Below are 26576 nucleotides of genomic sequence, written 5' to 3'. Positions count from 1 at the left end.
GTGTCCAAGTTCCTTCCCTTGCCATCATTAAACAATTTAGCCTCACTTCCCTTGCCATCATTGAACAAATTGGCAATGGCTTCCGAATCGACAACGACGAATCTCGCTCTGCCAAAAACGTCGGCAACACTCACCATTCGCATCATCAAGTCTTTCGAATTCCGGACAGAGCGAAGCTTGGTTCTGCACAATGTCAATCTCCATACAACGACTGTCGGCCACCTGAAAAAAACAGCTCTCCAAGGTACTCGACCACGACAAATAAACTGAAGGCTTCCTTCCGACTATACCTCTTTCATCGATTAGCTGTAGAGACTCAGCCAGGCTGGAAGCCATATCGGAATGTCTCGCTGGGTAGGCTACAATAATAGCTCTGCCGTCCTCTGTCCCTCATTCTAGCTGCTCAGATACAATGAAGCTCTACACCAAGGCCCATGGAGCCAAGGTGATCTAAACCCTTCCCTTCGTGATTATTTTTGCCTCACCTGGCTGTTCAGACTTCAAATTTGATCATCAATCTTGATCATGACGAATGGATACTCAACGATGACACCTGTATTTTGGCCGATTTGGGATTCGGTGCGATCGCTTTCGTTCCTTCCAGTGGACAGTTCCCAACAGCTGCGTTTCTTAGAGAACGAAACAGAAGTCAGCTTTTTCAACCGCCAAGCCTACGACCAATTCAAATTGAATCCTCAGGTAAGCAGCCCTTTCTCAGGTTTTCATGCGTATCAGATCCAAATACATGTATTGCAGACTAGCTGGGACTGATGAACATGGTAAATTACGAAAAATGTGTAAATTTGGGGGGGAGGGGAAACAATCTATGATGCAAAGAGAGAGAAAACAAGCAGAGCAACAGATACAGTGAAAGAATGAACGCGCATCATTGGTTTGCACATTGTACCCGAGGCTCCTCACTATCCTCGTCCATCGCATCATCCCCAGCCGCGGCCGCTGCGGCCGATTTAAATCCATTCTTGGACCGCGTATCTACAGCATCGAGATTGACCTCATCCAGCGTGGTATCCTTTCCAAAGTCTTCCAGGGGTTCACGAGGTGGTAGGGCTTGTTCAAGTAGAGGAATCGCCGAGGCATCCACCAATTCAGGGAATCTAACGTTGACTTTGACATACAAGTCACCAGGCTCATGGTGTCGTTGCGAGGGCATACCCTGACCATGAATGACCTTGACGTCACCTGATTGCGACAGTGAGCATGAAGGCGACGAAATGTGAAATTCAGAGATACGCACCATGCTTTGTGATTTCCCCTGGATGTACTTGAACAACAAGTGCTCGTTCATCGAGGTGTTTGATGCCGAATTGACCTCCAGCAAGGGCAGTTAGAAGATCGATTTCGACCTCGAGTATGAGATCATTCTCCTGTCGACGGAACCGCTCATGAGGTTTTTCTTCGATGACGATGACGACGTCTCCTGGTTCTGCCGAGGGCGCCTGGTCGGATTCGCCCCGGAAAACGACAGTTTGACCGCCTTTCATTCCCTTGTCGATGTGAACTTCCAACATTTTTTTATCGGGGATGACCTTCTTGCCCTTGCAGTTGCCACACCGATCTTTGGTGTTGATAAATTCACCAGTTCCGGAGCAGTCATCGCAAGCAGTCTGAATTTGTTGAATCATAGGACCCATGTGACGCATCATGACCTTGACACCACGTCCATGGCAGCCTGGACACGTCCGCACGGCACCGTCCTTTCCTCCCTTGCCCTTGCACTTGGAGCAGAGGATATTACGTGTTAGTGCGAGCTTTGTGGTTTTGCCCTTGTAGAGCTCCTCAAGGGTGACGTGGACACGATGGACAAGGTCTTTTGTTTTGCGTGGACCCTGTGGCCGATTGCCGCCGCCGAAGAAGCCGCCGGCACCACCGAAGAGCTGGCTGAAAAGATCCTATGGGGAGAAAAAGTCAGTAAAAAAAGTGAACATGATCGATGACTAGGTAGACCGACTTGAGGATCCATGCCACCCATGCCACCCTGCTCGGAGAGACCAGCTTCTCCGCGCGAATCGTAAATCGAACGCTTCTGGGGATCTGAGAGAATCTCATAGCTGGCATCGGCAGGGCATTAGGACATGAAAAAAACAGGGACAAGAGAGCTGAACATACGCATGTGTCACCTCCTTGAAGAGTTCGGGGTCACCACCCTTGTCTGGGTGAAGTTTGAGGGCCCTAGAAGACGAATGAGAATAGGAAAAAAGCGAGAAACCTGAAAACGAGCTACCTCTTGCGGTAGGCTTTTTTAAGGTCGGATTCGGAGGCATCGGGGCTGACCTCGAGGAGCTCATAGTATTTTCTGGGAAGAGAAGACGGGTGAGGGGGAGAGCGGGCGACGAGGCGAGTGGCGGCCTACCTTTCGAAGACCATGGTGGCCGGCGGGAGGGAAGGGGAAGGGGGAAGTTATGCAAGCAGTGCAGTGCCCGGATTTCCTATTTTAAGGGCGCAGTTTCTTTTATTCGATTACTATTCTACAACCTTCTACACCTTTTCCCTAATCGGGAAACAACGCTATGTTTCCGTAAACGTCGAACCGCCGCTGCCCGCTCACTGGTATTCCTTGTCGCGCACGGTCCAGCTCCTCTGCCTCAATCCTCACATACACTATCTCCTCGTCCTCCCCCGCCTCTGCGAGCACCTTTCCCCTGCCATTCCAGTCAACACCAGCCCAGATTTTTTTAACAAGACAAAACACTTACATCGGATCAACGACCATCGAATGTCCCCACTGCTTTTGTGTTCGGCTTCTTTTTTTGTTTTAACAACAATAAACACTCACCGCCTTGAATTTGGCCTTGGCGTCTCTCGCACAACTACACATTCCCATGAACACCTGGTTGTCCACGGCCCTTGTCGACGGCGTTAGTCGAATGGTTACCTCAACAATAACTCGGAACCTACCGTAGCCTTTGTAACAATTCCCAATGCAACTCGCCTGTCGTCATGCTGAATGCGCTGGGATAAATCAGTACCTGGCAGCCTGTTTTCCCATCCTGTCAGCACCCAGTCCAGCAAGCAGAGTAGTAACTGGCCTCTCCGCGCCGCAATCATCGCAAGTTCAGGGAACCGAATATCGTAGCAGATACCGACGCCAATGCGCGCAAACTCTGAAGAAATATTCACTATCCACTTATTCGACTCTTCTCCGTTTACTGACCTGTGTCGAACATAGTAAGCGCGTCTCCGCTGGAAATCGTATCGCTTTCCTGATTGCATTGGAACACTTAGCAGAGGGCGATCACATTGCTTGGTACACACTGACCTTAGCGGTGATTTTACCAGGTATGTCAATATCGAAGAGGTGCATTTTGCGATGCCTTGCAACAAGTTCGCCTTGCCCGATGTCATATCAACACACGTAGTATGAAACCAATGACATTCGACCACCTTTGGGATTATAAACCGTGCAGGTGTTGTAGAATTTGCCCTCTTCCACCGCGTCGCGCTCCGGTAAAGAACCTAGACTACGTCAGCAGTCGCTCTTTCAAGTACTTTCAACGGCATCACCTCCGATCAACCACGTCCCCGTTTCCTTTGCGACATCGGACAACATCTTAACGCTATCGCTCTTCGAATTCGTGATATCATATGGCTCTCCGGGCGTGAATTCAATGTCCTCAGCATGGGTAGGTATCAAGGGTGCATCCCCGAGTGGCGTAGTGAAAAATTCCTGGCATTACTAGTAAGAATGTGTATCTGGAAACGGGCAAAAGGCGAACAGGAAGGACAATCAGATCAGGTTTTTTGTTTTGTCCCTGCCCAGAGGCCGCTGTACGAATCATATCGCATGCATGCTTCAGATTTTCCGCCTTGTCTACTCCAATTTTCCCGAGTTGTATAAAAGCCAGGTTAAACGACCGGAATGCAGCTTGTGCCATCGGTGTGAAGGTTGCCTGTAGTTATCCTGACTAAGGCCGGTCGGTTAATGAATGGGTGCAGGTTCACAGGCCGCGGGACAAGAGTCTATATATATCAATCATTACAGCTATCCAATCAAGCCTGATACAGTAAAGCGTCTTCTCGTTTCCTACGCTCCTGTAGCTCTCTCAAGTGTGGAATCTGGGTGATTGGTCCCCGGAGATTTCTGCCAGAAGGTAATACAGGTGGGGGCAGACCAGTTTCCTCCAAACATCGGTCCCGCAACTCCTTCATAGACCCTCCTCGGTTGAAAATCTCTTTAGATAATACATCCTGTTGAGGCTTCATCTCTAATCGAAGAGTTTTCGTTGCTTCCAAGTCCACGTCTCCCGCAGCATCGAGGCAGACGCCGTAACGTGTGGCGTCGGCAACCAGTCCACGTTGAACTTCCTTGGCCACTAGGTGAGGGTCTCTTTGTAAAGGATCACCGCTGAGAATGTTTCAGGCTTCACGCTCGGGATGACATAGCACAACTTACTATCCTCCACCTAACGGGTTGCGTCCGTCAGTCAAGTAGCACATACAGCAATCATCCGACTTACCTCCCCAAGTCACCCACTCGAGTACATCGCCTGCCGAGACCTAAAACATTTCATATTCGACATCGACTTGAACAGTGAATTGATTACCTCAAGGAAATCTTTCTTGGACTCGATAATTTCACGGGGAGGGCTATCTTGGTTGACAGAATACCTGACTAACGTTTTTCTGGACCTAGCTCCGACGCCGCCACCATTTACACCCCAAGGTTTAGTATACCATCGGTCATCATGCACCGAAACGTTTCCCGAATCGAGGAACACATAATCTAATTAATCAAAGATTAATCATCTCATTGGCCACCATGTCAGGACCCACCAATGCGCATGGCATTACCGCCACGATACAAGCCTTCTCCCCCCGAATCTGGGACAGTCTAGCAGAGCGTTAATTCCGGGCATCTCGGGGCAAGGCAAACCGTCTGCTTGCCTGGTATTTATCCACTCGTAAAGGTAGATAGCTTTCCAAAAATTCGTTCGGGACAGACCTCATAGAAGGCCACATACTGTGCCCATCTGGTCCATCACCATGCGGTCGACCTGGAATGCCCTATACATCAATTTCAGTGCATCGTGGTGAGGACATAAAAGTAAATAGCCAACGCCAAATCCGATCTGATAGAGCTACTCTCGATCTTTCAGTATGCGAATCCTTAGACCAGAGGGGCTTCTTACCTGAAACCACTCTCCCATTTTGTTCCATCCACTGAAAAAGAAGTGAGGCGAGTCGCTGTACCCGGCAGCGGACAGAAATTCCGGCGTCCTCTGACCGAATATGGCTCCCAAGACGTCGAAAAGACGGCCAAGGAGGGGGGTCCTTCCAGAAAGAGCGGCTGGCCAGACAGGGTTCAGTAATGTTCCCTCAGGTATCTTAATTTGAATGAGCTCAAAAGAACCGTCGTTCACAATCGTAGTCGGATCCTGAGGGGGGCACTATCAAAAAACCCTTGTCGTGCTATGGGGGCGCACTTACGAAGACAGTCAGCAGATAGTAAACCACAAACATTTTGAGCATTTCGTGGGACAGCGCAAAGTTGACAGACTTGTCAGATTGAGGATCCGTTCCATCAAAATCGAGGATGACAACATCATCTCCCTGCCCATTCACTTCTTTCCACATTGTACTTCAAATATACCAGTCAGCACTTGACTAGCGGCACATACTGAAAGCAGACGCTACCATGCAACCCTCCAAGGACCTGTTCCGTGACCATCGTCGTCGATATAATCCTCGAAATGCACTTTCTCCGACGAAAGTGTAGTCTTTATGATTTTGCCAACCGCAAGTTTGTTTCTCGTCAATAGGATGTCCAATGCGTTTTCATACGCATCTGTGCCAAAACGGTCACACATTTCTTTTATCCGTCGGGCAGCAATTCTAGTCGCCGCTACCAGGGCTATCAAGTCACTCCTTGTAAAATCGGGTTTCCTGCTGTTTCTTTCTATGACCTGCGAACATGTCAAAGCAGACAGTTTGCGAATCTTGGAAGCACGCACCTTAAACACTGCGGTGTTTAGAGTATTTCGAGAGTATAATTTGCAAAGGGGTATTTGAATTCCATCTTCATGAATAGTACGTGCATGACCTGCAGTTTTGCCATTGAGCCATATTTGACTTGTACGAATGCCCTGAAAATGACTGACTTGGCATACTTCCAGGTACAGAAGAGCCGATATCTGTAAAATGTCCAATATTCGCGACCCACGCGATTAATTTTCCGTGATAATGAACGGGAGTAATCACGAGGAAGTCATTCAAATGAGAGATTGCGTTGCTGCAGGAATATGGATCATTTGTCAAGAAGATATCATCTAGCCAGGTATGCGAGTATTGAGCAGTGGAATCAGTGGCAATCAACTGCGTTCTAACCTTCTTCGATAGACTCCTCCCATGATGCAAGAAAGCCTAGGTATGCTTTAGGTGAAGACTCGAAAATCTCGATATGTAAACCATTTACCTGGTATGAAGCTTCCAAATTGACCGCACACCATTTTCCCAGAATGTGGACCATCTCCGGCGGCTATCATTGGGAAGTAATCCAACTAGAGCACATTGAATGAACTCCCAGCGAGAGGAGCTTGAAAACACAGACCTGTTCTCGCATGGCGGGTGACATGGCGACTCGCAGAATCAAAGTGTCCATCTCTGTGCGTATGTTCTGTAGCCCAGCTGTGCAGGAAAGAGGCTCAACGATTGACTGTGGGCAACATCAAGCGCTCAATAAATTCCATACCTTCGACTAGCTGGACAACAATGGGATCAAAAGTCGAGGAAACGCCAAGCGGAATTCTTTCAGAGATATCGGGCCAGATGAGAATATTAGCCACATGGTCTATTTCAGCACGATGTCCTGGGGCCAAGAATGTCGTGCTATCAGTCTGCACGAAATTTTGAGCTGGATGAAGACGGAAAAGAATAACTCTTGCCTTACCTCGTATATGACGCAGGGACCCTTCAGAACATTCCCTAAGCGTAGACGGTCCCTATCAATTATAGGGACTTCATCGTATTTCCTACCACCGTAATACTAGATGCTAGGATGAGCAGGCAATACTTTTTCATGGATCATTCGGATTACCAATGAAGTAAGTTGCAGCGTATTCTCCACCTCCGGATTATCACCTTGTTCAGAAGATTGCGTCTTTATCTCGTTTGTTTTCTCTTGAGCAAATGCCCTCAAGTTTACCATCTCCACATCAAGGTCAAGGGCGAATGTAAATAACGAGACGTGGTTTTCTTTGAAACTAATATGTGGCATGAGTATTAATTTCCACCGCCGTAAGAAAGACTTACCGATCCTCGAGAATAATGAAACCATGGTCAACGACTTCTTGTTGTTCAAATGACACTGGAAGATTAGTGGCTTGTCCGTGGAAACGGAGATCGACTTCGAAACCAATCGCAAAGTCCATAATTTGTTGTTCAAGTAGTACCGAGGAGACTCGAGTTTTGAGGTTATCGCATGCCCCCTGGAAATCCGATACATTCATGTCCTTCAGCTTGTGAATCATTGTCGTCGAAATTTCATGTCTGATGCCGGTGTAAGCCTCGCCAAGTGCACACAGAACTAGAAGAGTCAGCCCTTCCATAAAAGACGGTATAGAACACGACATACCACCCGGTGATGGAGGAATAATAAGAGGATATGCGACACCACATATTTTGGCCAGTTCACAAGCGACCAAACCACCAGCACCGCCAAAACTAACGAGGTTATAGTCTCTGGGGTCTTTCCCCTTTTCTACACTGACACTTCGCAAACTCCCGTGCACTTTCTCGAGTGCAATACGAATGATACCTTCCGCAGCTTCAACGGCAGTAGCAAGTTTCATTGGCTTTACAATGTTTTCTTCTATGACTTTGAAAGCAGCATTGACATCGAGATGGAAGGAACCTCCGAGTAAAGCTGGGGGTAAGTATCCAAGGACGGCGAGGGCGTCGGTGACGGTGGCTTTATTGCCACCTTTGCTGTAGCATGCGGGTCCTGGGATCGCACCAGCACTTTCTGGTCCAACGCGCAGGGCTCCAGTGATTTCGGCAACAGAGGCAATGGACCCTCCACCCGCGCCTACAGTGCGGACGTCGATCGAAGGAGCACGTACTGAAGAGCTTCAGGGCAAGATGGAGCTTTTGATGGTCGGGACTTACTGGTCAGATCACCGATAGTACTTTCCCGACGTAATTCTGCTTTGCCATTTTCAATAAGACATACATCGGTGCTAGTACCTCCCATGTCAAACGACATCAAATTCTGTCAGTGTTAGCAAGCTTGGTTGGAGAGTACTCTCTATTTCAATACCTTGTATTTTGTTCTTCTGGAAACTTGGTTGATTACACCAGTAACTCCTCCCGCGGGTCCCTGCATAGAGAAACTTAGTACTGACTTGAGGTCAAAAGAATGGTTGACACACCGAGTACAAAAGAGTTGCACAGTGTTCCTTTGCAATACTAGCACCAGAAAGACCACCGTCGCTTCGCAGAACATTAACTGGTATATCTTTCAACGCAGTCTCGAGATTAGCCAAATAACGATGAACGACGGGTTTCACATAGGCATTCGCAACCGTAGTCACTGTTCTTTCATATTCCATGATTTCCGGCAAGACATCACTGCTGAGGGAGAGAGGTATACCAGGAAACTCAGTCCGAACAAGTTGGGCAACCTGACGTTCATGTGTGGGATTGGCGAACGAGTTGATGAGCGAGATCGTAATAGATTCTGGTTTTGTTTTGGAATTCTTGAGTTTTTGAAGTCGAGTCCGGAGGAGTTCTGCGTCGAAGGGGCGAACGACTTCTCCTGATGAAGAAATACGGCCAGGGACTTCAACAGTCTACTCATTCAGTTGAGTATAATTCTCAAGTAAGAGCAGATATCTTACAAGTTCCAGAGGAGCAAGAGGTTCTGGCTTTGACCAAGTGATCCTATACGTAAGGGTAAATCTGTTGATAGAAAGGGTCTACGACCCTAAACAACTAACACCCACCATCCCGCTAGTCCTCCGGGCACATGAGAACGTCGTATTTGAAGGATATCTTTGTAACCTTCAGTGACCAACAAAGCAACACTGGCACCTTTGCCTTCTAGAACAGCATTGGTTGCGACAGTCGTTCCTAGGAAAGCTTATGCATATAGTTTCAATAATAGTACGAGATTGATAGAACTAACCGTGATTGAGGCTGGCTATCTTTATGTTGTCTCCGTCTGGTACTTGTGATCTAAAAGGGATATCGAGTAAGCTTGAATCCTGACACAATCCGGAAAACATGCCGTACCGCAGGGAGGCGATAGCACTCAGAACGCCTTCGCTCTGATCTTGGGGTGTGCTGGGGACCTATTCCTTGTTTGAATGCAGTGCAAGTATTATAATACAACTTCTGTACCTTGGCCTTGTATATTTCACCGGTGCTTTCATGGTATAACACTGCATCTGTAAACGTTCCACCAACATCTATACCCAGTTTCCAAACACCTTGATCTGTCATTCGCATGGTATACGGCTGAAGAAGAGATTAGATTAATGAAAGATAGCATATCGTTGGGAACTATGTGGGGTTTTTTCCCACTTATGAATTCGAATGTCCCCGATACGTTCAGATGATGTTCTGATTAGGAGCCGTGAGCTCCATGCCTCTCCTTGTCATTTATAACCCGGTTGCTGGCTCCGGCTCCGCCAAGCATCTGATAGACGAACACATACTTCCTGCTCTCCAACCTGATCATACGATCGATGGCATCTTATCTACGGAATATGCGGGGCACGCGGGGACCTTTGTGGCAGAATATGCCCGGGATCATTCTACTCATAACCTCACGATTATTCTCGCATCTGGTGATGGAACTCTACATGAAATCATCGACTCTCTATCCTCAGCTAAAGCAACCCATGGTCGCGTGTCGTTTGTCTTGGTACCGGCAGGAACAGCCAATGCGCTTTATTCTTCCCTATTCCCTCCCGCTTCTCAGGAAATGATCGACGATGTTGCATACAAGCTACAATCTCTTCGCCTATACCTGAATGGAAAGGGCACCGTTCGATCCCTCACATATTCTCTTACAGAATTCCTTCCGAACCCAACTACTCAGGTAAATCCGAGGGTCGCCTCCTCCTGCGTCGTCACGTCTACATCACTTCATGCTTCAATCCTCTATGATTCGGAGCTGTTGAGGAAAGAGATTCCGGGAATTGAAAGGCATAGACTCAATTTTACCTAGATGAACTTGAACTCTAACAGTCATTCGCAGATTCAAGGTGGCCGCTCATAAAAACGGCAAACGCTGGTACCATGCAACAGCCAGATTACTCCCTTGCTCCTCGAGCGCTGTGCAAATCTGGGATCCGGTTTCCCATTCATTTGTGGACCATCCGGAATCGACAAAAGTGAGCCCTGTCGTGGAATTCAAAGGACCGTTCATCTACTTTCTCTCAACCGTTAACGTCGACCGACTGGAAACCGAGTTCATAATTACCCCTTTGGCACAAGAGGTGCCACCAGCAAGTAATACATGTGATATCGTCATTGTGCGACCGTTGCGCGACCCTTCCATTGGTGAGGAAGGAGAGAAAGGAAGAGAACAATTCGTAGACAAGATATGGGGAGTGATGGGAGGTGCGTACAAGGGAGGATCACATATCGACTTGAGATATGATCGCAATGGTCATATTGTCAACGATGGAGACGGACCTTTAGTGCTGGAATATATCAGATGTGGAGGATGGGAATGGATACCAGTAGGTTCTTTTTGGTTTGTTTCAAGTACAACTCAGGATGCGAACATTCTTAGGATGACGAGGACAAGAGAGCAAATCTGGTTTGTGCTGATGGAGAGGTGCTTGAGATAGAGCATGGGGGAAAAGCGGTCTCGCGAGTATGCGATGCAATTTCAAACTTGGTACTTGGAGTATATTGCGATAAAGAGTGATGGATTCCTTGTGTCTATGAATGTCCAGAGGGACTAAAGCAATTAGTTGGCGATTTCCGGAGGGGGGGTAAAAAGCTTGTCAATAATCTTGACTGTGTCCTCATAGATCTCTTCAATACTTCCTGAGCTTTCGATCTAAGAAAAGATGGGTTATGCGGGCGGGCTGTTGGGAATATTAAGACTGACCGTCTTGACTTTGTTTTTAGATTTGTATTCATCGATCACGGGCATAGTGTCTTTTTGATATGTTCGGAGGCGCTTTTTGATACTTTCCAAGTTGTCGTCCTCACGTCCGCTGGTCTTTGATCGTTCGATAATGCGGCGGATAAGGACGTCTTCGGAGGTGTCGTAAAATAAGACCAAGGATGAGAGACAGATCTAGGAACGATTAGATATGATTGAGGGAGAGGGTGGGTGGCGACAGACGGTATCGTCAAACGACTTTGCCTGCTCTATATTGCGCGGAAAGCCATCGATGAGGAATCGACCGCGGCCGTCGTTCCAACCGTCGCCGCTGCCGGATCTTTCTGCCAGGACAGCAGTCATGGCATTCTGAAGTAGTTTAATGGTGACATGGGATGGGACGATTGTGCCTTCGCGAATGCAGGTCCGGATGAGTTGGCCGTATTCTGAGCCCTCGCGGACTTGCTCTGCGCGCAAGAGGTCGCCAGCTGATGGGAAGATTAGAGGCAGAAAGAGGAGGGGCGGGAGGGCGACGCGCCAGAGAGATGACAAAATTTGTAGCTGTCAACGAGTTTCGCGGACTGAGTACCCTTGCCTTGAGGGTAGATAGATGAGGACATGGAGAAGCCAAGGAGAGAAAGCGCTTGCCTGCACCGGGGCCGCCTAGGACGAAGATGACGGTGACTTTGGAACTATCAAAGACGGGAGGCATCAGAGTCGTTGTCGCGGTGTCGCGGGGGGATGAGGGGGTGGTCGAGCTGTCTGGGGGAGGTGTCGGTGAGCTGGCGGTGCTTGACGACGAAGGCAAAGGCAGCGAAAGAGGAGAGGGAGAGGGCGAGAAAGAGAAGCGGGTGAGGGCCTTTGCGAGGAGTGGGCATGGACTCTCCAATGGACCTCACCTACGCCCACACCACTCCCGTCCACGTCCTCTGCCCCGCTCCGTCACACGACGCTCACGACCTCCTCGCCGTCGGTGGCGACCTCTCCGTCCACGTCCTCCTCATCGTAAGTCACCCCCTTCACCCCACCCTCACCGCTCACCACCCACTGCACTAGTCCGACGCGTCCTGCCGCCCCATCGCGTCCTTCCACATCGCCTCTCGAGTCACCGCCATCGCCTGGTCTCCAAACTCTGTCTCACCATCGTCCTCTGATGCTTGGTCTATAGAGTACCTCCTCTCTTTCGTTCTTTCTCTTTCCGTATCTCACTATCTCTCAGACTCGCAGCCGCTACCGAAGACTTTGGTCTTCACCTCCTCAGCAAAAAAGCAGATGCAGAAGAGTCCATTTTCCCCTTTGGCGGCGGTCTCAGTGGTCATCATGGTAAAGTAAACGACATGACCTTTTGTGGCGGCTGGGGTGAAGACAATACTCGCTATGTCGCTACAATCTCTGGTACACGACCCATCTTCCAGCTCTTTCTATTAACATACCAACTTTTGTAGATGACAAAATGCTCATGGTCTGGGATCTACACCCCACCATAGATATCCCTGCGCACAATCGCGATGCACGATCTTCAAGTCCCTCACGTCCCCAACCCACCGCCTATGTCATTCCGTTCTCCTACCCCCTCACCTCTGTCGCCGCCCACCCCTCCTCCAGCAAGGAGCTGCTCGTGGCAGATTGTCGGGGATCCCTATTCTTAACCGACTGGCGCGCCGATCCCGAGGAAGAAGATCGATCTCATCTTCGGCATTCAAGCCTTATTGAGCTTGTTGATCCTCACGCATTAGCCGCCTCCGCCCTCGGTAGCCCCGCAAAGTGGTCTGGTTCTGCTGCATGGAGGACTGATGTCACGGACATGCAAGTATCACTTCAAATTTCCCCCTTCTATCACACTCATTTGTGCTTAGAATAGGCGCCGTCTATGGCAGCCGGTTTTCTATATGGGACCTCTCCAACCTTCGGGGTGGTAAACCCTTTGTCACCGGAACTACATTCCCTGAGGGCGGTCACCGATTTCGGTCCGTGCAGTTTTAATGTGTAGCCTATCAATTCATAAACTGACCGATCATCTATTTAGTTGGTCCCCGACCTACCCAGAGTATTTTGCCATCTCATCGCTATCTCCAGCAAAAGGCGCTCTCATTCATGTGCACAACATCAACTATGTTCACGCTCAACCTACTGTTTTCGCTGTAAAACCGCGGCCGCATTCAGTCCAAGACTTTGATTTCTTGTCCATGCGGGGAATACCACGCATTGCAGTTGCCGTTGGACACAATGTTCATATTTTTACCATTGGCGTAGACTCGTGAGACGTCGTCACCGGCTTTAAAACTTTTCTCCGTCGATCTCGACATGAGGCCAATGATAAGATTCAGGAGTTGGTCATGAGTGTTGTACACGTATAGAAGGTTGTGATTACAGTAATTACGAATATCATCTATAATGGTCGAACGAACAAAAAAAAGAACAGAAATGGGACATATGATGGCATACAAACAATACAAATTACGCCACCTGGCGTCGGAGTTAAGGGGTCGATATGTTTTTAGTGCCCGTAGTTGGCATGTTGCATGTGGTGTGAATATGTCATCGGAGCTTGATGTCCATGTTGCGGCACGGGCGGATTCGGTTCGCCGAAGCCGAGTTCAATGAACATATTCTTGTAGTAGCTCTGATCCTGCTCCGTCGCATGCATCCCGTTGTTGCTCATGAAATAGTAGCCGTTTTGAGGATAGTATGGCATGGAAGCATCACTGCCGCCGCTACTGCTCGACGTCGTATTCGTCCCCGCGCCGCTGCGAAGGGTTAGCTCCTGAGAATAGTACCCATTCTGCTGCTGTGGCTGACTTGACTGAGGCTGCTGCTGTTGAACGTGGGAAGGAGCGGAAAAATAGGCGTCTCGGCTGGCCGGAGCAGAAACTGGATGGGGGTATGTTTGCGTCGGTGAATTCTGGACAGAACCGTGGTGCGGATTGTTCTGACCTGGAATTATATCATCATCAGTATACAAAAATAGATCGCCGACAACGGATGGGCATGCGGCATTCATAACTTACTTTGAAGTCGGGGATCAATCTGAACACCGCCGTCCCTTGGCCCGAACCGGTATTTGTCGTCCTCAACAAGACTGCGCAAGAAACGGGCGTGAACAGCTGCGTTGTTGGCCGGGTTCCCGGCGGTTTCGTAGGCGTCGGCAGATTTCAATATGAGTGAGTAAACTTCTCCCGTATCGACAACCTCCTTAGGGGACGTGGGGCTGCGAAGAAGCTGCCAAAGATAGCCATGTGAAGAGATTCATCAAAGCCCAATGAGAGTCAACAAATTACCTTGAGGAGTATGATCGCGGCATAAGCGGTCATTACCGTAATGGTCTCTTGTCCATACCGCTGTGGGGCATGTGGTCAACATCTCGAATGGCCCTGCCAAAGCACTAGGCCAAGCATACCAGCATAGATAGTTTTGTAAAATCCACGATAACGATCTGCAGCGACTCCTTAGCACTGCAGTAGCACACAGAATGTGCCTGCACACTATGGTGCTGCTAAATGAGAGTTTTAAAAAAGCTGCACGGTGATCCGCGGAGAACTAAGAGGCGTACGGATGTCCCCGAAGCAATGCCAAAGTAATTTAGGAACACTCTGACATACAATCGGAAGAATTTGAGGAACGCAAAGTGGAAAGATTCTCCGTTGGCTGTATTCAATACCAGTCTTGTCAGTAAAGCACGAGGGATGGACGAAGAATCCGACCTTCTCCCATTTCAGCTTGCCAGTTCTCAGCCCACTTGTTGAGTTGGGCGTTGCAATTGCGCAATACGACTTCGTAGTTGATATCATTGGCTCCGGAGCCTTTTGACGCACTAAAGACGTCGGTCGTCACGGCCTGTCAATGGGATATAAATGGTTTGGCATGATTGAGAAGAAGGTTTGGCATACGGCGATGCAGCGCAGTTCGACAAAGGCGGCTATAATGACATCCTCGGGACGGATTTTATCATCGACTGCATGGCGATGCCAAACGCCGGAATTTTCGATAAGCTCGTCATTCTCGGGGAGCATCCAATGGCGACCGGTCTGGGTGCTGAGGCTGCGGTCGTGAACAAACAAAATCAAGTAAGTGCGTTCGCGGTTGCGACGCTCGAGTTTTTGCAGGGTGGTCTCAGTTTGGGAAGATTTTGTATAACGATTGAGTCCAAGTTCGACAGCCATGCGGCAAGCCTAAATCCACGGTTAGAAAGGTGATGATGGATAGAAGGGGCATCAGTCCTTACGTATCCAATATATGTCCAAGTACGCTAAAAGCAAGGGTCAGACAGGCATTGGGGGGAGGGCGAGGGCCGGGCGACTTACGTTGTCCTCAGGTTCCCTCCAATAAGTGAGGCAGGCAAAGGCCTGGACAACTTCGACGCTTTTCCATGATTCCTGGAAAGCACGGAAAGCGAGATCGTTGGCTAATTTTTGACACTGTTTGAATACTTCCGGTTTGAAAAACTTGGCAGCTGCCATAATTAAGGTTGAAAATAGTAACGGGCAGCGATTGCGGACATAAGTATGAGTGTGAAGTTGAGGGTCGAATATATTGATGAAAGGATTGAGGCGTAGATAGAGGGCATCGAAAAGGAGACTTGCATCGGCCTCGGTGATGAGGCCACTGGAGATGGGATCAGGAATGGTGGGCTTGGCGGGAGGAGGTTTGGATTGGGGAGGGGTGTAGGAAGAGCCACGGTTGGGTGGAGAAGAAGTGGACACGGGTGTCTCTTCTGTATTGAGGATAATGCGGAAGAAGGAGTTGCGTTGAGTTTGCTTGATCAGCTTGGCGGGGAATAAATGGGTATCACTTTTGTCTGGGTCATCGTCATCGTCGTCGACGACACTCATGGTATGAGAGCTGGTAGCGGAGGTTGGGTAAGCGGTTGATGGCGGGGCGGTGGAGGGTGGAGCGGAGGGACGAGCGGGGAGATTCAGCGGAGGGAGGTCTGGGGGAGGAAAATGGGAGGCCGAAGAGTACGCAGAATCCGACTGCGGGAGGGTTCCGTAGATAACGTCTTGAGAGATGTTGTGAGACTCTGATGCTGGGTATGAGGTGGGCATTCCGGGGTCGGCGGGCTGGGTCTTTAGCTTTGCCGAGTTGAGATCTTTTTCGAGGCGGCGAAGCATCTTCGAGGCCTCGGACAGTCTGGAGAATGGTTTGCATCTTGTTTGCAGGGATGAAAGAGGACGACTCACTTTGAGCCTGGTTTACGACCGCGCCGGTGTTTTTCAAAGACACATCTGGGAGGGGCGATGGTCAGGATTCAAACGAGCAGGGTTTAAAGAAAAACGAACTCGACGTTGGCGCGCTTGCAGCGTTGGCACTGTGTCTGGCCGTTTTCTGCGACGCATTTCATCTAGGGACGGGGGTGAGGGGTGTGATGGGCAGTAGGGTAAGGCAGAGATGGACCTTTGCAGCACGACAGACGGTGCACGCGCGTGCGCCGCGGATGACCTGGGGCTTTGAGCTGTGTGTAGGTGAGCGGGTGGGCGGGAGGAGAAAAGAGGAGAAGATACTGACGGGGGTTTTGCGGCGTCCATGGTAGAGGAGTGCGGACGAGGGCAGCTGCTCGCCGGCTTTCATTTGCCCCTTTCACACTCAGTTTAAACACCGCTGCCGCCTTAGTTGCCGCACAAAGTCACCGGCACTCCGGCGCTTCCCACGGTCACATCCGTCCCCTCGCCATGGTCAGAATCATCATCAAGGGCGGTGTCTGGAAGGCAAGCGTCTCTTTTATGTCGCGCTTTTTGTTTTTCTAATTCTCTGCACTGCAGAACACAGAGGACGAGGTTCTCAAGGCGGCCATTGCAAAGTATGGCAAAAACCAGTGGTCAGTCGTCTCGTTCTTCTACCCCGTTCGTCAACTCACTCCACCTCAGGGCGCGAATATCCTCTCTTCTCGTCCGCAAAACTCCAAAGCAATGCAAGGCACGCTGGTACGAGTGGCTGGACCCCTCCATAAAAAAAACAGAGTGGTCAAAGGTATGGCTTCCTCGTTTTGCAGCGTCATCATTATATCTTCATTCCTTCCCCCGTAGACCGAAGACGAGAAACTCCTCCACCTTGCCAAGCTCATGCCGACTCAATGGCGCACCATCGCCCCCCTCGTAGGTCGTACGGCCACCCAGTGCCTCGAGCGCTACCAGAAATTGCTCGACGAGGCAGAGGCCAAAGAGAACGAGGAACTCGGTCTCGCCGGTCCCAGTGACACTGGCCCCAGCGCCGAAGACGTTCGCAAACTACGCCCCGGAGAAATCGACCCAGACCCAGAAACAAAGCCTGCTAGACCAGACCCCATCGACATGGACGAGGATGGTGCGTACTTTTTTCCCTTCCCTCAAACTGTTTCTCATTTCTCAACACAGAGAAGGAGATGCTTTCCGAGGCTCGCGCTCGCCTGGCCAACACTCAGGGAAAAAAGGCGAAAAGAAAAGCCCGAGAACGTCAACTTGAAGAAGCTCGTCGTCTCGCCGTCTTGCAAAAGAAGAGAGAACTCAAGGCTGCTGGCATAGTGTATGTCGCCTCTGGCTCACTTTTTCTACACACCTCTGACACCCTCCCGTAGTATGCGATACAAGCTTAAGCGAAAGGGAATGGATGTGCGCGCACCCCTCCTTCGTTGTGTTTCCTTTCATTTGCTGACTCATACATTCCGTAGTACAACACTGATATACCTTTTGAGAAAAAGCCCGCACCTGGTTTTTACGACACTTCAGATGAATTGGCGCGTGTCTCTGCCCCTCCCGTTGGTCACTCTCTGCGGCGCCTCGAAAACAAGCGGAAACCGGAAGAAGAAGAAGCCGAGAGGAAAAAACGTCAGCGCAGGAACGACAAGGGAGACGGTGGTCCAAATCAGACAAAATTCGTTGCAGCTCGAGACGCCCAGATTCAGAAACTTAAAGAAGCAGATTCTATCGGTCGTCGAGAGAAACTCGTTCTTCCGACCGCCCAAGTTGGTGAACGTGAATTGGAAGAAATCGTCAAGATTGGTCAGGCTGGAGAAAGTGCCAAAGCACTCGTCGACGGTGGTAGCGAAGCTAGTGGTAGGCTTCTGAGCGACTATGAAGGTTTCGAATCAGCAAAGATGGTGCGGACGCCCCGTACAGCTCCCCAACGTGAGTGGCTGCGTTCATCTAAACTAGTCTCAACTAACACTGCTATAGAGGACACGGTTTTGTTGGAAGCACGGAATCTACGCAACATGACTATGGCGCAAACACCCCTGTTAGGCGAAGAAAACACTCCTCTTCACGCATCCGCTGAAGGTGGCACAGGCTTTGAAGGGGCTACACCTCGCCATCAGGTTGCTTTCACTCCCAACCCGCTCGCTGATGTATCGGCTACACCTCGTGACGCGGGCACTCCCCTGCGCACTCCCTTGCGCGACAACCTTGCTATCAACCCGGAAAGAGCTTCTTCAATACCTTCGACACCACGCGAACAAAAGTTGCACGTCAACTCTACCAAGCGCGCGCTTCAGCTGGGGTTTGCCAGCCTACCGAAACCAGAAAACAATTTCGAGCTCATTGTACCTGAAGTTGACGAAGAGCAGCAGGAGTCTGTAGCTGTTCTCACCGAAGAGGATGCCGCGGAACGCGATGCTCGAATCAGACGCCTGCAAGAGCTGGAAGAACAAAAAGCTCTAGCCAGACGGTCCCAGGTCCTCCAACGGAATCTTCCCCGACCTGCTAATGTTGATGCGGAAGAGCTATTGAAGCGATTAAGTCTTGCGGATGATGATACAGACTCTCCTTCGCCATCATCCCGACGCCTGATCAACGAAGAGTTTGTTCGCCTTGTCAATCATGATGCCATCACACATCCTCTTCCTGGGACTACTCTTCCTGGGTCGACTCCATCAACGTATGAGGTACCTCGGGATGAAGACATGGAAGTGGCCAGGAGTTTAGTCCATCTTGAGCTGGCGACTGCTGTTGGCTTCCAAAACACGACGCCAGAGCAACTTCGGGAGGGGTTGCAAGCAATTGCCAAAGTCAACGCGCCGGACGAATCCGAGTCCACGACTTGGGATTCGCTCCGCCAAACCCTCGCGTTTGACCCCGCTGTCAAATTATGGGTGGACTTTGATAGCTTGTCTTTGGATCAACGTGTCACTGGATACTCCTCACTCCTCGCCGACAAACGCGAGCAAATGACAAAGGAAGCCAGCAAAGCGACCAAAGTAGAAAAGAAACTGGGTGTCACTTTGGGTGGCTATCAAGCCCGTTCTCAAGCTTTGTCAAAGCGAATTGTGGACGCTTTTGAGGAGATGGAAAAGACATGGATGGAGAAGGGAAGCTTTGCACGCCTTCGTGCGATGGAGTCAGTTGCTGGACCGCGGCGGGTGGAGTCACTTAAAGAAGAAGTGGGGGTCCTTGAGCGACGAGAGAGGACACTACAGCAACGGTATGGCGAGTTAGAATCAGAGAAAAGAGAGGCAGAGAAGAGGATCGCAGCGCTAGAGGAGAAGGTGATGGCCGAGGCGGAGGCTTTGAATGAAGCACATCTTGCTAAGGTGGAAGAAGGCGATTAGGCTGTTAATATGTTCATTACGTGTGAGTGTGTGTAGATAGTAGATAATATTAACATGGGTTGATACACGAGGCAGACTCTTTTCTTATAATCAGGACCCTTTCCACATTGTCGCCGTGCTTCCTCATTCGTACTCATGCCATTAATCAAACCTTCACCTACCGGTCCCTCTCGCTTGCGGGCAGTTCAAGTCGTCACGACCACCATCTTCTCTCCAAGCCCTAACACTGACCCCAGCGGCCAATCCACTTCGTCCGTCCCTGTACCAGCTATCGTCGGCGGCATCATCGGCGGTGTTGTTCTTGCCGTCGCAGTAACCTTTATATGGATATGTTGGGGTAGAGAAATCAAAAAAACCAAACGAAAGCAGGAAGAAGAAAAGGTATACGTCTTTTCACTCATACCGTCTACAGCCCGCTGCTGATGGCACTCTACCGTAGGAGAAACACCATAAGACGAGGTACAATACGATACGTAACGCGCAGATCAGTGGTCCAAAGAGCCACTCTTATCGTCCTCCATTGAAGAGACCGTTAACTGACAAACACATCAAATTTGCAAGCGACACAAGGGCAACTACCACTTTAACGCCAGTAGAGAAAGTTGATCCCGAAAGGGCCAAACACATGCTGTTTGACAATCCCTACCCACCCCCTCGTCCGACATGGACTTTAGAGCAGCGATTGCGGCGAACGGGCTCTATCATCTGGCCCATGCCTCGCTTTCAAAGCCCGCTTAAAAAGTCGTCACAAAATTCAATACGAAACGATGATGGGGAGATTCATACAGAAGCAGACACACAAAAGCGCGACACGGTCTCGCACAAGAGGTCCAACATCAGTGAAAACTCCAATGTGAGCGCTGATTCGCGCCGGAGCCACACTCCTGCCAATCTCATCCTTGCTGCGCTCGGAAAATCGGGAAATAACGATTCACTTCATTCGGCTGATCGCCAGTCCTCGTCGTCACTTTGGAGCAACTTGTTTCGAATGATGCCTGGAGCGAGAAGCTCACAGCATAGTGCTGCAAATTCGTACCAGCAGCCAGCTGGCGAACAAAATTATCCAGTTGGAACTGCCCTCTAGATACGATAATGGACAATGGACCAAAAGGGTATACTTCGACTGAACGCCTAGCTCTATTGATGTAGTGTTCTAATATGTTCCTGTTCGTAAAGTGAGAATCATATATGACAAAACGTGAAAAACACCTACCTGCTCTAGCTTGGCTACAGAATTTTTGAAATGGTCAACCTCCTTCCAGCAGTCGAGGGGATGGGTTGGATTTCGTCTGTGTAGGATGTGAACACATGGAAACGATGGACAGAGAAAATGGGATGCTTACCTGTAGCACTCAACAACGGCATCACCACTGCTTTTAACCTCTGGGTATTCTGTTAGCTCCTTGCGTGACTGATACTTGCTAACTTTTTGCCTAATTTCTTCTAAATCTCCTTGTAGAGCCGTGCTGCTTTTGATGTCTCCAGAGCCATCTCCGTCTTTCTCCGACGCATCGCCTGCCATAGCACGCTCCTTGTCAAGGTTCTCTTTTTCTAGAGCACGTTCAATCTCTTCTCGTACATGCTCTTCTTCTCTTCTAAGATGGTCCAGCTCATCTTGTATCCGAGCGCGGATATGGGCGTCGAGAACAGTCTGGCGCTCGGGGGAGGTCTCGGACGAGTCGAGCCGGTTCGAAAGTTGGTTGACAACGTCCGGAGAGAACTATCATGACACTGAAAAAGAGGGCGGTGGGACATACTTGAAGCACATACAGAAATTGGAGTTTCACTCTCAAACACCTTCTCGTCGGTGCTTGAGCTGGATTGAGCAGCACCCATGACGGCTAAGAACAGGTTGTAGATTTCACACGCTCCAAACCATTCAAATATTCTATCACTACTCGTACATAACAAAATCTAACTACCGCGGTACTCATGGCCGTGTTCGAGCAACCTGGATATGTCGTCAGTACAAAGGACACGGTCTATTACCACTGTAACCCCACCAGTCAGGTTCAATTTCAGTCAAAATACGTATTCTGTCCATCAAGTCATTAACGGCGTTAGGAAATTTTCTATAAATCTTACTGTGTTTTCTTCGTTTCCTCCATCTCGTGAAATACAACCCATCCAGATCGAGGCTTCCGCGTAAAGAGCACCGAAGTGGGGTGGACATTGAGAACCTTAATGGCAGGTTGTCAGATAGTTCATAATGGGTTTATTGGGAAGTTTTACCCTGTTGCCTCTCACAGACCTATAAGTTCCATCTGCCATCCACCTGGCACCGTTTCGCCAATATCCAGAAACGAGACAGACCCTCAACCTTTTAGCGTCCCCCTCACAACTTTCCAGGGGTAAATTGAATCGTTGCATGTATTTCTTCAGTTGTGCGCGAATCGATACAACTCTAGACATGGCACGGAAAGACAAGGCATGCGCTTTGCACCAGCCAGAGGATTTTCCGTGTTTCACGAAAGCGTTGTAAGCTTGAAAAATCAGTATTGGGGATTAATCGTTGGAGAGACGAAAAGGCACACCGTTCAGAAGTGTAAGATGGTCCTGTGCAGAATTCAGCCGGTTGTGAGGACTTCAAAAGATATGATTCTCACCCCTTCTTCAGCAGTGAACTTCCTACGTTCGAGTTCTGCTAAAGCACCCGGAGCGCCCTCAGGAATGATGAAAACATCCTAATGCGATTGAGTAGAGCCTAGTTAAGCGGCGACAGTGCACTTGCCTGAACCGCCGTCATTGAGGCAATAGTAAGGATTTCCTCTCCACATTTGAGTTCCTTGGATTTGAACAGCTGGAAACAGAAGTGTGAAATTTTGTTTCAGCAATTATATATATAAAACGAGTCGAACCATTCGAGCGATAGCAACGTCTACCGGACACTCTGCCACCTGCTCACCCATGTGCGTCAACCGACCGGAATCGTCAATCATGCCTGCCGCATGCAAACCCTCCAAAGCACGTAAAACAGTTTCAGCTGGAGGCGACGAAACCCATTCAAATTTCATTAGGTCGTCGATGCCAAGAGACTTCATCTGTAAAATGGGGGTCGTCATATCCGTCCTGGTTATTTCCGGAGGGGTAGAAAATGGCATGGATCCCAGAGCAGACTCTGGGTAAAGCCTATAGCAGATACCAGGTGAGGTACGCCCCGCTCGTCCTGCTCGTTGGGTAGCCGAGGCCACAGACGTGGGCACTGTGAGGAGAGAAGCCAATGCAGTCGTTGGGTTATAGACACGAATCTATGTAGGACTGGATTCAACGTTGGTCGGACGTGCTACAGGTGAAGATCAAGAACCTTGACAAAACCAGAGTCTATAACATATTTGATGCCCTCGATGGTGACACTCGCCTGTTGGCCGTCAATTTAAGTAGAGATTGTGAAGGCTTCCTTGGGTACCTCTGCGATGTTGGTTGACACAATCAACTTTCGGCTACCTCTCTCCGAAGGCTCAAACACTCGCAGCTGTTCTTCAGTTGTCAGACCAGCATGGAGAGCGAGGGGAAGTAGGCGAGAAGCAGTTCGGGGCAACCTAAGCTGCATTAGTAGCTGCTTTGGGTGAAACGGCTGGAACAACATACGTTGGAAGCATCTCTGATAATTCTTCAAGACACCGTTCAATATCTTCTCGACCGGTCAGAAACAGAAGAATGTCTCCTGGCCCTTGCTAAAAGAATCCTGAATTACTGCCACGCGGTTTGACACGAGACAATTACTCACCTGGAGATTGACGTTCCAGGCTACTTCAGCTGCTTTCCGAACATAATCGGCGGTGGGTTCTTGAAGATATGCGAGTTCAACAGGATACATTCGACCCTCTAGACTTACAATGGTTGCTTCATCCGGAGACGTCGAAGCAACAAAGTAATCTTTGAAGGATGTTGCATCGAGGGTCGCAGACGAGACAATGAGGCGGAGAGAAGGTCGTTTCCTGCGAATTCTGCCTGGATGGATCAGTGACTGTCTAACTAGACAGATGCAAGGAAGCGGAGGACTTTTTCAGTATGCCAAGCAACAAGTCTGTGTAGATGCTTCGCTCGTGTGCTTCATCAATCTGTAAAAAGGTTTTTGACAAAGCTTGAAGAAATATTTCAAAATCAACTTGCCATGATAACGCTGTAGCGCGTAAGGAGAGGGTCTATGAGGGTTTCCCGGAAAAGCATGCCGTCTGTCATGTATAAAATGCGAGTTTTCTCCTTGCTACTGACGTCCTCGAATCGGATGGTATACCCCACCTCGTCACCCAAGACCGTCCCTACTTCAGCGGCTACTCTATTGGCAACTGAAGTTGCAGCAACACGGCGAGGCTGGGTACAGGCAATAGTGGCTCCGTTGGCGGTCCATCCGGCTTCATGCAGGTACTGGGGCAGTTCTGAAGAAGTATGAAAGAATATACACATGTGCTCCAGACGACGTACGAGTTGTCTTTCCGCAACCTGTCTGCCCGACGACTATTGTGACACCGTAGTTTTCCACACAGTAGAGAAGCTTGGAGCCTGGAACGGGGTTGCAGATGAGGACATAGAGAGAAGGACAACATACGGTGCTGGTGTATTGGCAAACGCTCGCGCTGGCCGTGGAGGGGGGCAGATTGGACGAGCGAGCCCTCTTGTTCTGAGGCTCTGTCGAGAGTGCTGCCGGGACCTGCAGTGCCTGGTTTCCAGAACTTGGGCATGACAAGTAAAGTGGCGCTCGCTGTAAAAGGACTGATATCAGTGACTTGCATCATAATCACATCCACCACAGTGCTGTATGAAGATCATAGCGTATTTAACAGCCATTCTTGGCTGCTTGTTTCGACTAGCTTGCTACGTTTTTCTACGAGTCGTATGTCAACTTCTTTCCAGCTGCTTTCAACATACTGAAATAAATTACAGATTCCATTTACTCTTGCTAAATACCTGTTGCCTCCCCTTTACGCCTTGCATTTGCTAGGGCTGCTTTTATGCACGAGAAAAGTAAATGCTCGTGCACCGAACAAGGAGAAATCTGAGCGCGAAACCAGTGCAAAGCTCAAATCACCAACAGTATGTCATTATAATTAGTAACAGAACGTGCAATGTCCTGCTAACCCCTGACATCAAGCACCCAAAAAAAACACTGTTCAGCCGCCTCTATAGTATCCTTCTGTGTCTCCCTTCACCCTTTCATCCCCTCAATTGGGCAAACCTCGCCGTAAATACACTCTTGCTGGCGGCCGCTGCTGAGTTTGCCATCACGCCCTTTTTTGATAAAGCCCAAAATGTCACATTTACCCGAGTAGGAGCCATTTACGCAAACGGCGCCAAAATTGTGGTCCGATATCCTTCTCCGTCTGTGGAGGACAGCTCTGTGGATGTTCTCTGGCGTGAGGTGTCAAATGGAACGCACTGGCAACAAGGTCCCACCGCCAATTTGAGCCAGCATTCGGACTGGGTTGCCACTGTAAAAGTTGAGAATCTGCTGCCTGACACTCAATATGAATGTAAGCTTAGCACTCGCCTGTGTTGATATGAGTCTAAGTAATATCACAGACATCCTGGTCGACAGTAATCGGACCACTCTTCCTTACCCTTCTCATCCCATTCGATTTTCTACTTTCCCTGACTCTCGTCTTGCTGGCGGAGGTGTCTTTCGTTTCCTAGTTTCATCCTGCGTAACACCCAACTTTCCGTACCGTGGTCCTCTACATCGAAAGGCTATTCCCGGCTTTGAACTTTTAGCTCAAAGCCTTAATTTAGCCCCCGTGTCCTCATCTTCTCAGGAAACACAACTAGGACATGCAAGGCAATCTCCTGTTGACTTTCTCCTTTTTCTGGGGGATTTTATTTATGCGGATGTACCCGTCTATATCGGCGACAAGAGGGAAGCCTACAGGCGGTTATACAGGCGTAACTACCAAAATGTCGGATTTAGAAGTATCTACGAGCATATTCGTAAGTCGTCATTCCCTAAGATATCGCTTATAATAGCTCAGATCTCATATGCGACAGCTATCTTCCATACTTATGACGATCACGAGGTGGATATCTTTCATTTTAGTATCTGGGTTGTCTTCAATGTTCATTTTATTCAGATCATCAATAACTATATGGGTGAAGAAAACGATTTAAAGCCACCCTACCCAAATGCAGCAGATGCATTCCGGCTATACAATGCAAACGCAAACTATGGCTCAATTGACGATGGTCAGTTTTACTATGACTTTCGAAGAGGAGACACAGCCTTTTTTGTGATGGACACACGCCGATACCGATCTGGTCTTCAAGATCCCGATTTCTCAACCCGCTCAATGCTTGGAGAGGGACAATTAACGGCGCTGCTCTCATGGCTTTCGCAGGTAAGACGTTTTCTACTGTCATACATGTCGAAATGGCTCATCTTCGCTTATCTTTTGCAGGTCAACCATACGGCAGCTTTCAAATTTGTGGTTAGCTCTGTTCCATTCACCACTCTCTGGTTGCATGACGCACAGGTTGACTCATGGGCGGGATTTCCCACTGAGCGACGACTCTTGCTTGATGCTTTCCACACCGTACCTAATGTCATCATCCTCTCTGGCGATCGTCATGAGTTTGCTGCTATTGCTTTCAACGGGGATACGCCCGAGTCCCACACGGTTTACGAGTTCTCCACCAGTCCACTTAGTATGTTCTATTTGCCACTGATCCGCACTCTAGTACCCAAAAGTCAAGATAATGTAACGAGGGCAAGGATGGAGGTGCACGGTTCTGAGATTAGAGAGTATATTGAGGTATTACCAAAGGAGGAGGTCCTCAAGTATCTTCCCATTGGTAACATCAAGTGGTGAGCTCGTGTTCAAATAACCCTATAATGGTCATTTGAGACGTCAAAACAGGTCGGACATACGAGTTGATACAAGAAATGAATCCCAGCCCCTCATGTATCTCAATACCTTCATTGATGGAAGGCCTTCATACAAGTGTGTACATAATGACCACATATCTGTTCCTTGATATTTAAATCACGTTTTAGTT

The 26576-nt window shown here is 49.2% G+C and overlaps 12 protein-coding genes across 12 annotated transcripts; 5 read left to right on the top strand and 7 right to left on the bottom strand.

Annotated features, from left to right (window-relative positions):
• Nucleotides 1–48: 48 nt before the first annotated feature.
• On the top strand, nucleotides 49–705 carry AGABI2DRAFT_216927 (hypothetical protein; the record flags this gene model as incomplete). The annotated part of the gene is made up of 5 exons (XM_006458343.1): nucleotides 49–244; nucleotides 307–354; nucleotides 408–445; nucleotides 498–579; nucleotides 635–705. Coding segments are annotated over exons 1-5 (408 nt in total), but the record flags the coding sequence as incomplete, so codon positions are not given.
• A 23-nt stretch (nucleotides 706–728) lies between these two features.
• AGABI2DRAFT_190689 (hypothetical protein) lies at nucleotides 729–2437 on the bottom strand. The gene is made up of 6 exons (XM_006458342.1): nucleotides 2372–2437; nucleotides 2243–2314; nucleotides 2128–2190; nucleotides 1970–2069; nucleotides 1256–1910; nucleotides 729–1200 (listed from the first exon to the last, which is right to left on the bottom strand). Exons 1-6 carry the CDS (start codon nucleotides 2383–2385, stop codon nucleotides 887–889), a joined length of 1218 nt encoding a protein of 405 aa, XP_006458405.1. The 5' UTR covers nucleotides 2386–2437; the 3' UTR covers nucleotides 729–886.
• On the bottom strand, nucleotides 2424–3992 carry AGABI2DRAFT_190688 (hypothetical protein). Its single transcript, XM_006458341.1, has 10 exons — nucleotides 3735–3992; nucleotides 3523–3685; nucleotides 3403–3474; nucleotides 3278–3348; nucleotides 3173–3221; nucleotides 3048–3122; nucleotides 2917–2995; nucleotides 2795–2864; nucleotides 2715–2743; nucleotides 2424–2660 (listed from the first exon to the last, which is right to left on the bottom strand). The coding sequence occupies exons 1-10, from the start codon at nucleotides 3891–3893 to the stop codon at nucleotides 2510–2512; spliced, it is 918 nt and encodes a 305-aa protein (XP_006458404.1). The 5' UTR covers nucleotides 3894–3992; the 3' UTR covers nucleotides 2424–2509.
• Nucleotides 3993–4008: 16 nt separating this feature from the next.
• AGABI2DRAFT_65033 (hypothetical protein) lies at nucleotides 4009–9456 on the bottom strand (the record flags this gene model as incomplete). Its single annotated transcript, XM_006458340.1, has 26 exons — nucleotides 4009–4363; nucleotides 4472–4515; nucleotides 4563–4741; nucleotides 4792–4849; nucleotides 4918–5022; nucleotides 5076–5096; nucleotides 5148–5393; nucleotides 5446–5596; nucleotides 5653–5921; nucleotides 5970–6058; nucleotides 6117–6284; nucleotides 6343–6378; nucleotides 6431–6515; nucleotides 6566–6670; nucleotides 6714–6851; nucleotides 6905–7000; nucleotides 7052–7261; nucleotides 7302–7540; nucleotides 7589–8074; nucleotides 8122–8224; nucleotides 8273–8352; nucleotides 8405–8804; nucleotides 8853–8895; nucleotides 8958–9093; nucleotides 9224–9305; nucleotides 9355–9456. 26 exons carry the CDS (start codon nucleotides 9454–9456, stop codon nucleotides 4009–4011), a joined length of 4026 nt encoding a protein of 1341 aa, XP_006458403.1.
• Nucleotides 9457–9591: 135 nt separating this feature from the next.
• On the top strand, nucleotides 9592–10894 carry AGABI2DRAFT_183440 (hypothetical protein; the record flags this gene model as incomplete). The annotated part of the gene is made up of 3 exons (XM_006458339.1): nucleotides 9592–10164; nucleotides 10217–10703; nucleotides 10757–10894. The coding sequence occupies exons 1-3, from the start codon at nucleotides 9599–9601 to the stop codon at nucleotides 10892–10894; spliced, it is 1191 nt and encodes a 396-aa protein (XP_006458402.1). The 5' UTR covers nucleotides 9592–9598.
• Nucleotides 10895–10936: 42 nt separating this feature from the next.
• Nucleotides 10937–11789, bottom strand: AGABI2DRAFT_148855 (hypothetical protein; the record flags this gene model as incomplete). The annotated part of the gene is made up of 5 exons (XM_006458338.1): nucleotides 10937–11029; nucleotides 11081–11272; nucleotides 11321–11565; nucleotides 11616–11672; nucleotides 11726–11789. The coding sequence occupies 5 exons, from the start codon at nucleotides 11787–11789 to the stop codon at nucleotides 10937–10939; spliced, it is 651 nt and encodes a 216-aa protein (XP_006458401.1).
• A 163-nt stretch (nucleotides 11790–11952) lies between these two features.
• AGABI2DRAFT_183438 (hypothetical protein) lies at nucleotides 11953–14011 on the top strand (the record flags this gene model as incomplete). The annotated part of the gene is made up of 6 exons (XM_006458337.1): nucleotides 11953–12082; nucleotides 12134–12246; nucleotides 12297–12472; nucleotides 12523–12883; nucleotides 12934–13044; nucleotides 13104–14011. Coding segments are annotated over 6 exons (1126 nt in total), but the record flags the coding sequence as incomplete, so codon positions are not given.
• Nucleotides 14012–14089: 78 nt separating this feature from the next.
• Nucleotides 14090–16624, bottom strand: AGABI2DRAFT_199954 (hypothetical protein; the record flags this gene model as incomplete). Its single annotated transcript, XM_006458336.1, has 12 exons — nucleotides 16580–16624; nucleotides 16469–16526; nucleotides 16354–16415; nucleotides 16255–16299; nucleotides 15379–16204; nucleotides 15300–15323; nucleotides 14965–15246; nucleotides 14779–14911; nucleotides 14628–14722; nucleotides 14475–14570; nucleotides 14356–14415; nucleotides 14090–14296 (listed from the first exon to the last, which is right to left on the bottom strand). Coding segments are annotated over exons 1-12 (1908 nt in total), but the record flags the coding sequence as incomplete, so codon positions are not given.
• A 103-nt stretch (nucleotides 16625–16727) lies between these two features.
• On the top strand, nucleotides 16728–19665 carry CDC5. Its single transcript, XM_006458335.1, has 8 exons — nucleotides 16728–16779; nucleotides 16834–16889; nucleotides 16939–17041; nucleotides 17098–17374; nucleotides 17425–17572; nucleotides 17625–17658; nucleotides 17718–18174; nucleotides 18223–19665. Exons 1-8 carry the CDS (start codon nucleotides 16744–16746, stop codon nucleotides 19590–19592), a joined length of 2481 nt encoding a protein of 826 aa, XP_006458398.1. The 5' UTR covers nucleotides 16728–16743; the 3' UTR covers nucleotides 19593–19665.
• Nucleotides 19666–19729: 64 nt separating this feature from the next.
• On the bottom strand, nucleotides 19730–21447 carry AGABI2DRAFT_190683 (hypothetical protein). Its single transcript, XM_006458334.1, has 5 exons — nucleotides 21363–21447; nucleotides 20936–21312; nucleotides 20806–20881; nucleotides 20032–20756; nucleotides 19730–19973 (listed from the first exon to the last, which is right to left on the bottom strand). The coding sequence occupies exons 1-4, from the start codon at nucleotides 21426–21428 to the stop codon at nucleotides 20730–20732; spliced, it is 546 nt and encodes a 181-aa protein (XP_006458397.1). The 5' UTR covers nucleotides 21429–21447; the 3' UTR covers nucleotides 19730–19973; nucleotides 20032–20729.
• A 23-nt stretch (nucleotides 21448–21470) lies between these two features.
• Nucleotides 21471–24284, bottom strand: AGABI2DRAFT_190682 (hypothetical protein). Its single transcript, XM_006458333.1, has 16 exons — nucleotides 24142–24284; nucleotides 24018–24095; nucleotides 23706–23971; nucleotides 23596–23653; nucleotides 23320–23539; nucleotides 23181–23266; nucleotides 22999–23131; nucleotides 22897–22950; nucleotides 22451–22840; nucleotides 22324–22392; nucleotides 22199–22276; nucleotides 22127–22148; nucleotides 21825–22075; nucleotides 21678–21772; nucleotides 21596–21628; nucleotides 21471–21543 (listed from the first exon to the last, which is right to left on the bottom strand). Exons 5-16 carry the CDS (start codon nucleotides 23407–23409, stop codon nucleotides 21507–21509), a joined length of 1338 nt encoding a protein of 445 aa, XP_006458396.1. The 5' UTR covers nucleotides 23410–23539; nucleotides 23596–23653; nucleotides 23706–23971; nucleotides 24018–24095; nucleotides 24142–24284; the 3' UTR covers nucleotides 21471–21506.
• A 67-nt stretch (nucleotides 24285–24351) lies between these two features.
• Nucleotides 24352–26555, top strand: AGABI2DRAFT_65139 (hypothetical protein; the record flags this gene model as incomplete). Its single annotated transcript, XM_006458332.1, has 7 exons — nucleotides 24352–24426; nucleotides 24477–24626; nucleotides 24685–25063; nucleotides 25113–25600; nucleotides 25655–25918; nucleotides 25979–26385; nucleotides 26438–26555. 7 exons carry the CDS (start codon nucleotides 24352–24354, stop codon nucleotides 26553–26555), a joined length of 1881 nt encoding a protein of 626 aa, XP_006458395.1.
• Between the last annotated feature and the right edge of the window lie 21 nt (nucleotides 26556–26576).

The sequence above is a fragment of the Agaricus bisporus genome (assembly GCF_000300575.1).
Source record: "Agaricus bisporus var. bisporus H97 unplaced genomic scaffold AGABI2scaffold_2, whole genome shotgun sequence".
Lineage (NCBI taxonomy): Eukaryota > Fungi > Basidiomycota > Agaricomycetes > Agaricales > Agaricaceae > Agaricus > Agaricus bisporus.
This window is presented reverse-complemented; position numbering and strand designations above follow the sequence as displayed.

Excerpts from the sequence above, each read along its gene's own strand:
- AGABI2DRAFT_190689 (XM_006458342.1), bottom strand. Across the intron at positions 2,070-2,127 it reads TTCAAGGAGGTGACACATGC|CTATGAGATTCTCTCAGATC; the intron begins GTATGTTCAGCT and ends TGCCGATGCCAG. Across the intron at positions 1,911-1,969 it reads TGGGTGGCATGGATCCTCAA|GATCTTTTCAGCCAGCTCTT; the intron begins GTCGGTCTACCT and ends TTCTCCCCATAG.
- AGABI2DRAFT_190688 (XM_006458341.1), bottom strand. The coding sequence starts at position 3,893 with ATGGCACAAGCTGCATTCCGGTCGTTTAACCTGGCTTTTATACAACTC. Across the intron at positions 3,349-3,402 it reads CACGGTTTATAATCCCAAAG|GCGAACTTGTTGCAAGGCAT; the intron begins GTGGTCGAATGT and ends ACATCGGGCAAG. Across the intron at positions 2,865-2,916 it reads GAATTGTTACAAAGGCTACG|GGCCGTGGACAACCAGGTGT; the intron begins GTAGGTTCCGAG and ends GCCGTCGACAAG.
- CDC5 (XM_006458335.1), top strand. The coding sequence starts at position 16,744 with ATGGTCAGAATCATCATCAAGGGCGGTGTCTGGAAG. Across the intron at positions 17,042-17,097 it reads AAAAAACAGAGTGGTCAAAG|ACCGAAGACGAGAAACTCCT; the intron begins GTATGGCTTCCT and ends CTTCCCCCGTAG. Across the intron at positions 17,659-17,717 it reads TTAAGCGAAAGGGAATGGAT|TACAACACTGATATACCTTT; the intron begins GTGCGCGCACCC and ends TACATTCCGTAG.
- AGABI2DRAFT_190683 (XM_006458334.1), bottom strand. The coding sequence starts at position 21,428 with ATGGGTGCTGCTCAATCCAGCTCAAGCACCGACGAGAAGGTGTTTGAG. Across the intron at positions 20,882-20,935 it reads GCCGTTGTTGAGTGCTACAG|ACGAAATCCAACCCATCCCC; the intron begins GTAAGCATCCCA and ends CATCCTACACAG. Across the intron at positions 20,757-20,805 it reads CTGTAGCCAAGCTAGAGCAG|GAACATATTAGAACACTACA; the intron begins GTAGGTGTTTTT and ends CTTTACGAACAG.
- AGABI2DRAFT_190682 (XM_006458333.1), bottom strand. The coding sequence starts at position 23,409 with ATGTATCCTGTTGAACTCGCATATCTTCAAGAACCCACCGCCGATTAT. Across the intron at positions 22,841-22,896 it reads TAGACTCTGGTTTTGTCAAG|ATTCGTGTCTATAACCCAAC; the intron begins GTTCTTGATCTT and ends AGTCCTACATAG. Across the intron at positions 21,544-21,595 it reads ACTGAAATTGAACCTGACTG|GTTGCTCGAACACGGCCATG; the intron begins GTGGGGTTACAG and ends CGACATATCCAG.